Below are 12174 nucleotides of genomic sequence, written 5' to 3' on the forward strand. Positions count from 1 at the left end.
GTCTTCTCGGACGATGAAGCAATAAAACATTTGCTGCACATCTGCTGTCAGGGCTACAGGTTCTTTCCTGAACCGCAGAAGAACTCCCAACAAGGTGTTGTTCAAGTCTGGGCCGCTGAGGAGTACATCGTTCAGAGACACTCCTTCACATTCAGCACTTGAATCGAACACAACTCGTAACTGGTCTGGTTTTTGTGGGTGATACACACCGAATGTTGGTAGGTACCAGTGTTCTTTACCTTCCTCCAGAGGTGGAGCAGGCTTGTCCAGCATCTTCTGCATGAACTCTATGTAATGGCCATTCATTTCTAGCCTTTTCTCCAGTGTTCTCCTGAGTGAGCAGAGGCGCTTGATAGCTTGTTCCCTGTTACTCGGAAGACGGCGTCTGGGAGAGTGAAATGGTAAGGGTGCCACCCAGCTGTGTCCATCATCCTGGTAAACCTCCTCATCCATGATGGTTAGGAAAGCTTTGTCGTCCATGGATAATGCTGGCTCGTCATCATCCTTGGACTTTTCAAACACTGAGCATCCTAGGCTGTCTGTGCTCACAGTGAGGCCTGCCTCTTCCTCACAGGCAGAGGAGGTTGACCTATGATGCGGCGTCATGCCATCGTAGTCTTCCTTTACCTGGATCCTGTTTGGGCATGGGCTGAGAAAGGATGTGCGACCGTTGTGCAACACGTTTGCTTTATAGACGTTGACATCCGTTGGTTTGTGGACTGTTCCCAGGCAAACTCCACCCACGAGGACCCATCCCAGGTCAAGCCGCTGCGCATAAGGAGCATTGTGGGGCCCGTTGATTTGCTCACGCACCTTGTGCACCCTTAAGATGTCTCTTCCCAAGAGCAGGAGGATTGGAGCGTCCGGGTCCACAGCTGGAATCTTGTTGGCAACTGGCTGTAGGTGAGGCTGATGGCGTGCGACCTCTGGGGAGGGATTTCCCGTCCTATCATCTGGCATCATGTCACACTCAATTAAGGTGGGGAGGGGAAGCTGTAGTTTCCCATCCATGGACTCGATCATGAAGTTGCCAACTCTCCTACCCATAGTCTCTGTTGTCCCTGAACAGGTTTTTAGCATGTATGGAGCTGCGCTGGCCTTGACTTCAAAGAGATTGAAGAATTCTGTCTTCGCTAGAGACTTGTTACTTTGCTCATCAAGCACTGCGTACATCTTGATTGCCTTCGCCTTTCTCCCTGCAGGATATGCTTTAACCAAGCAGATTTTGGAGCATGAGCGTGGGCTGCTTGCATTTCCACAAACCTCTGTACACTTGGAGGTGACTGAAGAAGATGCGCTTTCGCTTTGCTCCCCGCTATCCTCTTTGTCAACCGCAGCACTCTCGGTGGTCAAAGGAGGAGGACCTGGATGCAGGGCTGCGATGTGTTTTTCACTGTTGCACTCGAAGCACTTGATTGTCGCCTTGCAATCTTTTGCCATGTGCATAGTCGACCCACAACACCTGAAGCAGATGCGATTCTCTTTCAGGTATGATTTGCGCTCATCAATAGGCTTGCCTCTAAAGCTTCAACACTTTTTGAGTGGGTGGGGCTTCTTGTGTATTGGACACTGACGATCTGGGTCATCCACTTTATTCCCAGCAGAACTGGATTGGTTGACTGAGGGTTCGGCTGGAGCATCTGTTTTGTGCACGCTCACAGAGGCTTTGTTGCTGTACTTTGTGGGTTTCTCTGTTCTCGAAGGAGCATAACTGCTGGAGGTGGAGAAAGTGAAACTTGGATCATTCCTCACCTTTGCCTGTTGTTGGACGAACCTGGAGAAGAGAGAGAAGGGAGGAAATGCCACTCCGTAGTCCTCCTTGTACTTGGATCCCTTGGCTATCCATTTCTCTTGAAGGTTGTAGGGGAGCTTTTCCACTGTTGGGTTTACACCACGAGCTGTATCCAAATACGAGAGGCCTGTCAGGTAACCTTCTCCCTTAGCACACTCCAGTTCGAGGAGAATGTCACCCAGTTCTCGAAGCTCGACATTATCTTTGTTGGTTAGCTTCGGAAAGTCCTCAATCTTCTTAAGCAGTGTGTGTTCGATGACTTCTGGTGTCCCATAACAGTCTTCGAGACGTTGCCAAACCAGGTTGAGGCCTGCTGTGGGATTGCGGATGTGCGCTGAGTGAATTCTCCTCGCCTGTTCTGACGACTCAGCTCCGAGCCACTATGTCATCAAATCTAGTTCTTCTCTGGCTGACAGATTCAAGTCCTTGGTGGTACTCAGGAAGGACGCTTTCCATGACCAATAATTTTCAGGACGGTCATCAAATTCTAGAAGACCTGAACTTAACAATTCTCTGCGGATGAGGTACCTAGCGAGGTCTTGTGCACCTTGTGGCTCGGGTGAGGACTGCTTGGCTGGATTAGTCAAGTGCTGTGGAGGTCTCTGCAGGTAAGTCTTACTTGTTTCTTCTCTTTTAAGCTCAGTGTCTCCGAAAACAGGCTGTTTGTTACTGTGGTGAGTAGTTGGTTCTGCGTCGAGATACCTGGATGTTTCCTTGAAGAACAATTTGGAGTGTTGTTGGACATACTCACTTGTACATTGCACTGGACTGAGGTGCTGTTCTACAACATATGCTTCATGGCTGTGCTCCCCGCCTTCGTTCTCCTCACCTTCTTCATAAGCTGCAGCTTCAGCTTCAGCGGCAGCGGCAGCTCTCTGGCTTTGGAGAATGTGGAGACTGGCGTCGAGGTCAGCTCTCTGCTTCATCACACTAGCGTCGAGGTCAGCTCTCTGCTTCATCACACTAGCTTCTTTTTCAGCGAAGGACAATTGAGCCTGGGCAGCTTTTGCCTTGGCATGTGCTTTGGCGGCTGCTGAAGCTGTCGATGACGACGGTCTGCTGGACCGCCGAGATGATCTAGAGGATGCTTTAGAGGACTGTGACTTGGCATCATTTGCTCGAAGAGGCTCATGCTTCTCGGTTGGCTGGTTGACGTCCTCTATGGTATATTGTCTTCCTGAGCGTAGACTCATGGTAGCTGAGTGGTATCTTCTTGTGCTTGAGCCCGCTGTGCTGTTGTCTTTTCACTATTCTGCCCTTGCAGCGCGTTCCTATGCAGAGCTAGACAGGTAGCTAACAATTTGATATCTTCCCATAAAAATCACAAGGCTTGACTTTTCTTGTAAGGCTTTACTGAAAGATTCTTATTGTGAAACTGAAATACAATACAGAAATGGAAGCACACATTAGTATACAAGCACATAACTGATATGCATACACAAATTTAGGTACGCCTGAGCAACACAGTACATTTGGCATGTAACTTACCAAAACACGTGGAAACACAGCTTACTGTGAATATACATTTAGCAAACTAAAGGCATTCTCTTTAAATTAGCCCTGTACACAGTGCATCAAAATACAGCTACAAGTTAACCAGCTAGACAGAGAGCGAGCACTTCACGGCTAGCTGTGTAAGTTTGCTTACAGAGAAAAGTTACAAACTAAACATTTTCTGCAAAATATAGTGTACACTAACCATCTATAACATTCTCAAGTACTTACAGACAAATAGTGTCCAAGGCTGGAGCGTGACAAGAATATAACTTCCCAGACCATGTGTGGCTGCAGGTCTGTGATATACAGTAGTTTACTTTACTGCACTTTACTGTGCTTTACTGCGCTTTACTGCAGTTTACTATAGGCCCCCAAACAGTCAGGGGGAGATAGAGGAACAGATATGTAGGCAAATCTCAGAAAAGTGCGAAAATAATAGGGTAATAATAGTGGGGGATTTCAACTTCCCCAATATAAATTGGGATAGTCAGAGTGTGAAAGGCTTAGAGGGTGCAGAATTCTTAAAGTGCATCCAGGAGAGCTTTTTGAGCCAACATGTAGAAAGTCCTACAAGAGAGGGGGCGGTACTGGACCTAATTCTGGGGAATGTAGCCGGGCAAGTGGTGGAAGTGTCAGTAGGAGAGCATTTTGGCGACAGTGACCACAATTCGGTGAGATTTAAGGTGGTCATGGAAAAAGACAAAGACGGCCCGGAAATAAGGGTTCTAAATTGGGGGAAGGCCGATTTTAATATGATAAGGCAGGATCTGGCCAAATTGGACTGGGAGCAGCTACTTATAGGAAAATCCGCATCAAAACAGTGGGAGACTTTCAGAAGGGAAATAGAGAGAGTACAACGCCAACATGTTCCTGTAAAGGTCAAGGGTGGGACCAACAAGCAAAGGGAACCTTGGATGACAAGGGATATACAAAAATGCATTAGAAATAAAAGGGGGGCTTTTGGCAGTTACAAAAGACTAAAGACGGAAGAAGCCCTAGAGGAGTATAAAAAATGCAGGGGCATACTTAAAAAAGAAATTAGGAGGGCGAGGAGGGGCCATGAAATAACACTGGCGAGCAAAATAAAGGAAAATCCTAAGATGTTTTATAAGTATATTAAGGGCAAGAGGATAACCAGGGAAAGGGTAGGGCCCATTAGGGACCAAAGTGGCAATCTGTGTGTAGAGCCAGATGATGTAGGCGGGGTTTTAAATGAATTTTTTGCATCTGTGTTCACTATGGAGAAAGACGATGTAGACATAGAAATCGGGCAAGGGGGCTGTGACATACTTGAACATATTAGCATCGAGAGGGAGGAGGTGCTAGCGGTTTTAGCAGGCCAAAAAGTGGATAAATCCCCAGGCCCAGACGAGATGTATCCCAGGCTGCTGTGGGAGGCAAAGGAGGAGATTGCAGGGGCTCTGACACAAATTTTCAGAACCTCTCTGGCCACAGGGGATGTACCAGAGGACTGGAGAACAGCTAACATAGTACCATTATTCAAGAAGGGTAGCAGGGATAAACCAGGGAATTACAGGCCAGTGAGCCTAACATCTGTGGTAGGGAAATTATTGGAAAAAATTCTGAGGGACAAAATTAGTCTCCACTTGGAGAGGCAAGGATTAATCGGGGATAGTCAGCATGGCTTTGTCAAGGGTAAATCATGTCTGACAAATCTGATTGAATTTTTCGAGGGGGTGACTCGGGGGGTGGATGAGGGAAATGCTGTGGATGTGGTTTACATGGACTTCAGTAAAGCTTTTGACAAAGTCCCGCATAGGAGACTGGTCAAGAAGGTAAGAGCCCATGGGATCCAGGGTGCCTTGGCGCGTTGGATCATAAACTGGCTGAGTGGCAGGAGGCAGAGGGTGATGGTCGAAGGTTGCTTTTGTGACTGGAAGCCTGTGTCCAGTGGGATACCTCAGGGATCGGTGCTGGGTCCCTTGTTGTTTGTGATCTACATAAATGATTTGGATGAGAATGTAAAAGGTATGATCAGTAAGTTCGCAGATGACACGAAAATTGGTGGGGTGGTAAATTGTGAGGAGGAAAGCCTCAGGCTACAGGACGATATAAACGGGTTGGTCAGATGGGCGGAAAAGTGGCAAATGGAATTTAACCCTGAAAAGTGCGAGGTGATGCATTTTGGACGGACAAATAAGGCAAGGGAATACACAATGAGTGGTAGGACCCTAGGAAGTACAGAGGGTCAGAGGGACCTTGGTGTACATGTACATAGATCCCTGAAGGCAGCGGAACAGGTAGATAAGGTGGTTAAAAAGGCATATGGGATACTTGCCTTCATTAGCCGAGGCATAGAATATAAGAGCAGGGAGGTTATGATGGAGCTGTACAAAACGCTGGTGAGGCCACAGCTGGAGTACTGTGTACAGTTCTGGTCGCCTCACTATAGGAAGGATGTGATTGCTTTGGAGAGGGTGCAGAGAAGATTCACCAGGATGTTACCTGGGATGGAGCGCCTCAGCTATGAAGAGAGGCTGGACAGGCTGGGGTTGTTTTCCTTGGAGCAAAGAAGGCTGAGGGGGGACCTGATTGAGGTGTACAAAATGATGAGGGGCATAGATAGGGTAGACAAAGAGGAACTTTTCCCCTTAGTAGGGGGGTCAATAACAAGGGGGCATAGATTCAGTGTAAGGGGCAGGAGATTTAGAGGGGATTTGAGGAGGAACTTTTTCACCCAGAGGGTGGTTGGAATGTGGAACTCAATGCCTGAAAGGGTGGTAGAGGCAGGAACCCTCACAACATTCAAGAAGCATTTGGATGAGCACTTGAAATGCCATTGCATACAAGGCTATGGACCAAATGCTGGAAAATGGGATTAGACTGGACAGGGATGGATGGGCGGCGCAGACACGATGGGCCGAAGGGCCTCTTTCTGTGCTGTAAAACTCTATGACTCTATGACTCTATGACTCAAATATCTACTAGGTGGTGGCACACAATGGAAATCGACCCAAATTACTCAAACCCCTGAATTAACTGGAAAACTAACATAAATTCCTAAAGAAAGGCAGCACAGACAATTGGAGGAGTAATGACTACATGAAGGGTATACTTAACCCTGAGCTGCATATTGTAACTGAATTTAAACAGCACAATATTATTCTAACTTATTGATATCTCACATTCAGATAAGTGACACATTTAAACAAAATAATAGATCAGGCTGTGAGGAACATATTTATCTCTTCACATTTACTCCTAGAGTTTCTTTGCCATTCTCATTATCCAGACAAATCTAATTTCACTCAACAGCAACACAACATCAACTTGTATTTATATAATGCCTTTAACGTAGTAAAACATCCCAAGTCACTTCAAAGGAGTATTATCAAACAAAAAGCAACAGAAGATGCTGGAAACACTCAGCAGATCAGGCAGCATCGAGGAGAGAGAAACGTTTTGAGTTGGGGACCCTTCGTCAAAACTGGAAAAGTTTAGAGAAGAGAGATTTTTAAGCAGGGGCAGGGAGTCATCTTTTGTTTCTTAACTTGTCCCATTACTTCTCCTTTGCCTTGCACCATCATCCCTTTTGTCAGTCAATCTCTCCTGCCTGCCATCCTATCACAGACCTTCCCTTTGTTCTTTACTCCCCTTCTCCCTGGAATTTATAATGGGGAACAAAGAAATGGCAGACCAATTAAATACATACTTTTGTTCCTTCTTCACAAAAAGGAGGACACAAATAACCTTCCAGAGATGTTGGGGAACATAGGGTCTAATGAGAGGGAGGAATTAAATGATATCAGTAATTGTAGGGAAATGGTATTAGGGAAATTGATGGCATTGAAGGCCAATAAATCCCCAGGGCCTGATAATCTACATCCTAGGGCACTTAAGGAAGTGACCCTAGAAATACTAGATGATCATCTTCCAAAATGCTACAGACTCTGGAATAGTTCCCATGGATTGGAGGGTAGCTAATTTAACCCCACTATTTAAGAAAGGTGGTAGAGAGAAAACGGGGAAATATCGACCAGTAAGCCTGACATCGGTAGTGGGGAAAATGCTAGAGTCCATTATAAAAGATGTAATAGCAGAGCACTTGGAAAACAGTGACAGGATCGGACAAAGTCAACATGGATTTACGAAAGGTAAATCATGCTTGACTATTCTACTGGAATTTTTTGAGGTTGTAATGTGTAAAATAGATAAGGGAGAACCAGTGGATGTGGTGTATTTGGACCTTCAGAAGACTTTCGCTAAGGTCCCGCATTAGAGATTGGGGGTAAGGTACTGACTTGGATAGAGAACTGGTTGGCAGACAGGAAGCAAAGAGTTGGAATAAACGGGTCTTTTTCCGAGTGGCAGGCAGTGACTAGTGGGGTACCGCAGGGATCGGTGCTAGGACCCCAGCTATTCACAATATATATTAATGATCTAGACGAGGGAACTAGATGTAATATCTCCAAGTTTGCAGATGCCACAAAGCAGGGTGGGCGTGTGTGCTGTGAGGAGGATGCAGAGAAACTCCAGTATGATTTGGACAGGTTGGGTGATTGGGCAGATGCATGGCAGATGCAGTATAATGCGAATAAATGCAAGGTTATCCACTTTGGTGGCAAAAACAGGAAGACAGATTATTATCTGAACGGCAATAGATTGGGAAAAGGGGAAGTGCAATGAGACCTGGGTGTCCTTGTGCACCAGTTGCTGAAGGTAAGCATGCAGGTGCAGCAGGTGGTTAAGAAGGCAAATGGTATGTTGGTCTTCAGAGCGAGAGGGTTCAAGTACAGGAGCAAGGATGTCTTGCTGCAGTTGTACAGAGCCTTGGTGAGAACACACCTTGAGTATTGTGTGCAGTTTTGGTCACCTTATCTGAGGAAGGATGTTCTTGCCATGGAGGGAGTGCAGTGAAGATTCACCAGACTGATACCTGGGATGGCAGGAATGCCATATGAAGATAGATTGGGTTGATTAGGCTTATATTCGCTAGAGTTTAGAAGAATGAGAGGGGATCTTATTGAAACTTATAAAGTTCTAACAGGACTACACAGACTAGATGCAGGAAGGATGTTTCTGATGGCGGGGGAGTCCAGAACCAGGGGTCACAGTCGGTCTTAGTGATGGGGCGGATATGTGGTCGGAAGCTCAATTCGGGATCAAAAATAACACAAAGGTTGCAAACAGTCTGGATCAGCCTCAGACAGTTGCCAGGGAAAGGGATGGAGTTGATGGCTGGGGACTGGAGCTTTTGGTGGGACCGAAAACAGTGGCTTCGGTTTTCCCAATATTTAGTTGGAGTAAATTTCTGATCATCCAGAACTGGATGTTGGACAAGCAGTCTGATAATTTAGGGGCAGTGAATGAGTTGAGAGAGGTGGTGCTGAGTTAGAGCTGGGTGTCATCAACGTACATATGGAAATCGATGTTTTTTCGGATGATGTCACCAAGGGGAAAGCATGTAGATGAGAAATATTAGGGGGCCAAAAATAGATCCTTCAGGGAACACCAGAGGTAATGGTGGAGGAGCAGGAAAAGAAGTCATTGCAGTTGATTCTCTGGCTACAACTGGATAGATAAGAATAGAACCAGGCGAGGGCCGGCCCTCCCAGCTGGACGACGGTGGAGGGGCATTGGCGGAGGATGGTGTGGTCAACCATGAGAATGACGAGGAGGGATAGTTTACTTTTGTCACAGTCACATGGGATGTCATTTGTGGCTTTAAGAGCCGTTTCAGTACTGTGGCAGGGTGGAAACCTGATTGGAGGGATTCAAACATGGAGTTCCGGAAAGATAGGCATGGATTTGGAAGGTGACAGCACAATCAAGGACTTAAGAGAAAAGGAAGGTTGGAGATGGAATGGTAGTTTGCAAGGATGGCGGGTTAAAGGGTTGTTTTTTGAGGAGAGGGGTGATGACGGCAGATTTGCAAGAGAGCTGCACAGTACCCGAGAAGACAGAACGGTTAACAATATCAGCTAACATGGGAGCCAGGAAGGAAAGTTGGGTGGTCAGCAGTTCAGTGGGAATAGGGTCGAGCAGGCAGAAGATGGGTCTCATGGACAAGAGGAACTCGGAGAGAGCATGAGCTGAGATAGCAGAGAAACTGGAGAAACATAGAGATAGGAACAGGAGTAGGCCATTCGGCCCTTCGAGCCTGCTCCGCCATTCAATGAGATCATGGAAAGATGCAAGTTCAAGGCTAGATCAGGGGGGAACTTTAGAGGACGTTTGGCCCGGTGCGACAGGGAAAGAGTGGGAAGAAGCAGAGGCAGCTGATCAGATGGTTTCAATCTTAGTGGCAAAGAAGTTCATGAACTCCTCGCACTTGTTGCTGGAGGGGAGGGTGGAGGAGACAGGGGAGATATTTTGCAGTAGAAAAAAGCTGGGGGCTATCTTTGCATTCCAGGATGAGTAGTTTTGGCAGACGAGAGCAGGACCCAATAGTGTTTTATATGGTCCAGCCAGATCTGGTGTTGAATAGCAAAACCAGTTGTCCGCGCTATCCATTCAAGTCTGCGTCCTTTGGACATAAGGGAATGGAGATGAGGGCCGTACCAGGGGGAAAGGCCAGGGAGAGAGAGAGTACTGATTTAATGGGAATAGGGCATCAAAGGTGGAGGTGAGAGTGTGGTTGAGCAGACTAATAGCTGCTGGAATGTCTTGGTGAATGGAGGGCCAAAGGACAGAGAGTTGGGATTTTGAAAGTGCAGTTGTAAGTGAAGTGGGGGAGAGTTTTTCCCGGGGTGGACACAGAAAGAAGTAGAGTTGGGAGGGGGAAGGGGAATGTGGGTGGACAGCGATACATGGAAGTGATCAGAGATGGCCTTATCTGTAATTGAAACAATAAGAGCAGCGAGGCCACGTGAAATGGCAAAGTTGAGGTGGCCGTAAATATGGGTTGGAGTTGATATGAGGGAGAGATTAAGGGAGGATGGAAGGGCAGTTAACTCAGAGGAGAGAGAGCATGATGAATTGAGATGGAGGTTGTAATCACCGAGGATGAGAAGTCACTCGGTGCAGAGGCTGAGGGAGGAAAGCAGTGAAGATAGCTCAGTGAGAACATTCTTATGGTACCTGGTTGGGCGGTAGAGAACTAGGATTTTAAATGAGAGGCGAGGGGGTGGAACAAGGTGAGGTTCTCAAAGGAGGAAAAAGTGCCAGGGGAGTACGGGGACAGACCAAGGTCTGATTTGGTGATAAGAGCCACACCGCCATTGCATCGGTCTGAGCGGGGCAAGTGGTGGAAGGTATTGCCAGGCATGGAGGCTTCATTTAGGGGTAAGGTGTCATCACTTCTCAGCCAGGTTTCCGTCAAGGCCATGATGTCGATGCAATCATCCACAATAATCTCATGGATGGCAAAGGCCTTGTGCATGTATGAACGGACATTGTGGAATGAGATGCAGAGAGAGGCGGTGATAATTGATCCACTGGCCGCGTTCACAGGGTCAGCACTGTGATGGTTGAGTTGGACGGGAAGGAGATTGGCAAGATTAGCTCCCAGTGGACACGTAGGGCCGGAAGGTCAACGAGAGAGTAGGATGGGACATTTGGGGATGCTGCTCATAAGGAGGCAGCGACGAGTGCCATGATGGGCCTTTTGAAGAATGCCAAGAGAGGCACAGAGGGAAGCTTATCTAAGAGGGAATCAAGCCTGGGATGGCGGCAGGAGAGTAGGAGGGTCGAGGAGTGCTGAAGAGCTGGGGTAGGGACTTGGGATGGCAGAGTACCCGAGAGGGGAGAAATGAAATGAGGCATGATGACAAGAGAGAGGGGTTTAGGAGAGGTAACGAGAAAAGAAGTAAAAAAAGGGGAGAAATATTGGAAATAGATGTGATGGACTCCGCTCCGGAGCGGCAGCCAAAACGCACACACGAAAGGACACAGGGAAAACTCAAGTTACATAGGCTTGGTTACATACACAAATAAAACCATGCTCCTAATCTGCTCACACTTAGCCAGCCCTGCCCAGCCTTCCAGAGCAATTGGAAATTCACCCAAAGTCCTGTATCAGCGACTGAAACCCTTAGAATGAGGGGCTCATTTCAGGGGTTTGGGGAATTGCTGCTGTTCTTTCACTCAGGAGAAAGATCTTCAGATCTCACTCAGGCCTGCAGTGCTCATAAATTATGGATCTCACTCTCCCCAAAGAGTCACTGTTAACATCACCTGTGAGATAAACCAGCCCACTTCACAAATGATTCATAAATTCTAGTTTAATTGTTGCAGAAATCTGTACTTTGTCGCCAGAGTTTTAACTATTCATCACCAATCGTTTTACCTTTCCTGAAGATTTGATTCCTTTCGATAGCGCTGCCCCAACTATCAGCCAGGCCAGAAGCAGACAGAGAGCTAAATGCCAGACCACCTCCCCAGTCTCATCCATTGAACTTGTACGGCGTAAAACCACTTTACTAAATAAAATGACAACAGAAACAATGTTACATAAGAATATTGTTTATTACACACAATCACTATCAGACACAATGGGAGGAATTTTAACCCAAAAGAACGGGTGGGTTGGGGTCGTGTGGGAGTACTAAAAATCTAAATCCTGACCAGAACCCGCCTGCAACCCGTTTGAACAGAGACAGGACGGGGGGCAGGCAGCCAACCCACTCCCAGGAGGCAGATCATCCATTGAAATATTATAATGAGGCTGGCTGCCTCAGCTTTATCTCCATTTTACATGTAACTGTAGCTGTTTGGGTTTCGCAGGCTTCATGCTTAACTCCTGGATCCAGCTTCCCTACCTAACCCACCCCCGTGATTGGAGACCCCCCCATGAGGCCTCCGATCACCCCCAAGAGGGTACACCGCCTCAAGCTTCTCCGTACCTCCAGTGTCGTCTGCCTCTCCCCGCACCCCACACTGCTCCTCCTCCTCGTCCCTCCTACTCCTGGCACCCCCAAACTCCT

At 47.2% G+C, this 12174-nt stretch overlaps 1 protein-coding gene across 1 annotated transcript in view; it reads right to left on the minus strand.

Moving 5' to 3' along the window:
- The window catches only part of LOC147124921 (sodium- and chloride-dependent neutral and basic amino acid transporter B(0+)-like), a 93408-nt gene that overhangs the window by 56940 nt on the left and 24294 nt on the right, over positions 1-12174 (minus strand). The window contains exon 5 of the mRNA XM_085988530.1: positions 11538-11670. Within this exon, the coding sequence (XP_085844656.1) occupies positions 11538-11670 (133 nt within the window). The remainder of the gene's footprint in view (positions 1-11537; positions 11671-12174) is intronic.

This window comes from Somniosus microcephalus, chromosome 1 (genome assembly GCF_052327205.1).
Source record: "Somniosus microcephalus isolate GS21.2 chromosome 1, FLI_Smic_1.0, whole genome shotgun sequence".
Taxonomy (NCBI): domain Eukaryota; kingdom Metazoa; phylum Chordata; class Chondrichthyes; order Squaliformes; family Somniosidae; genus Somniosus; species Somniosus microcephalus.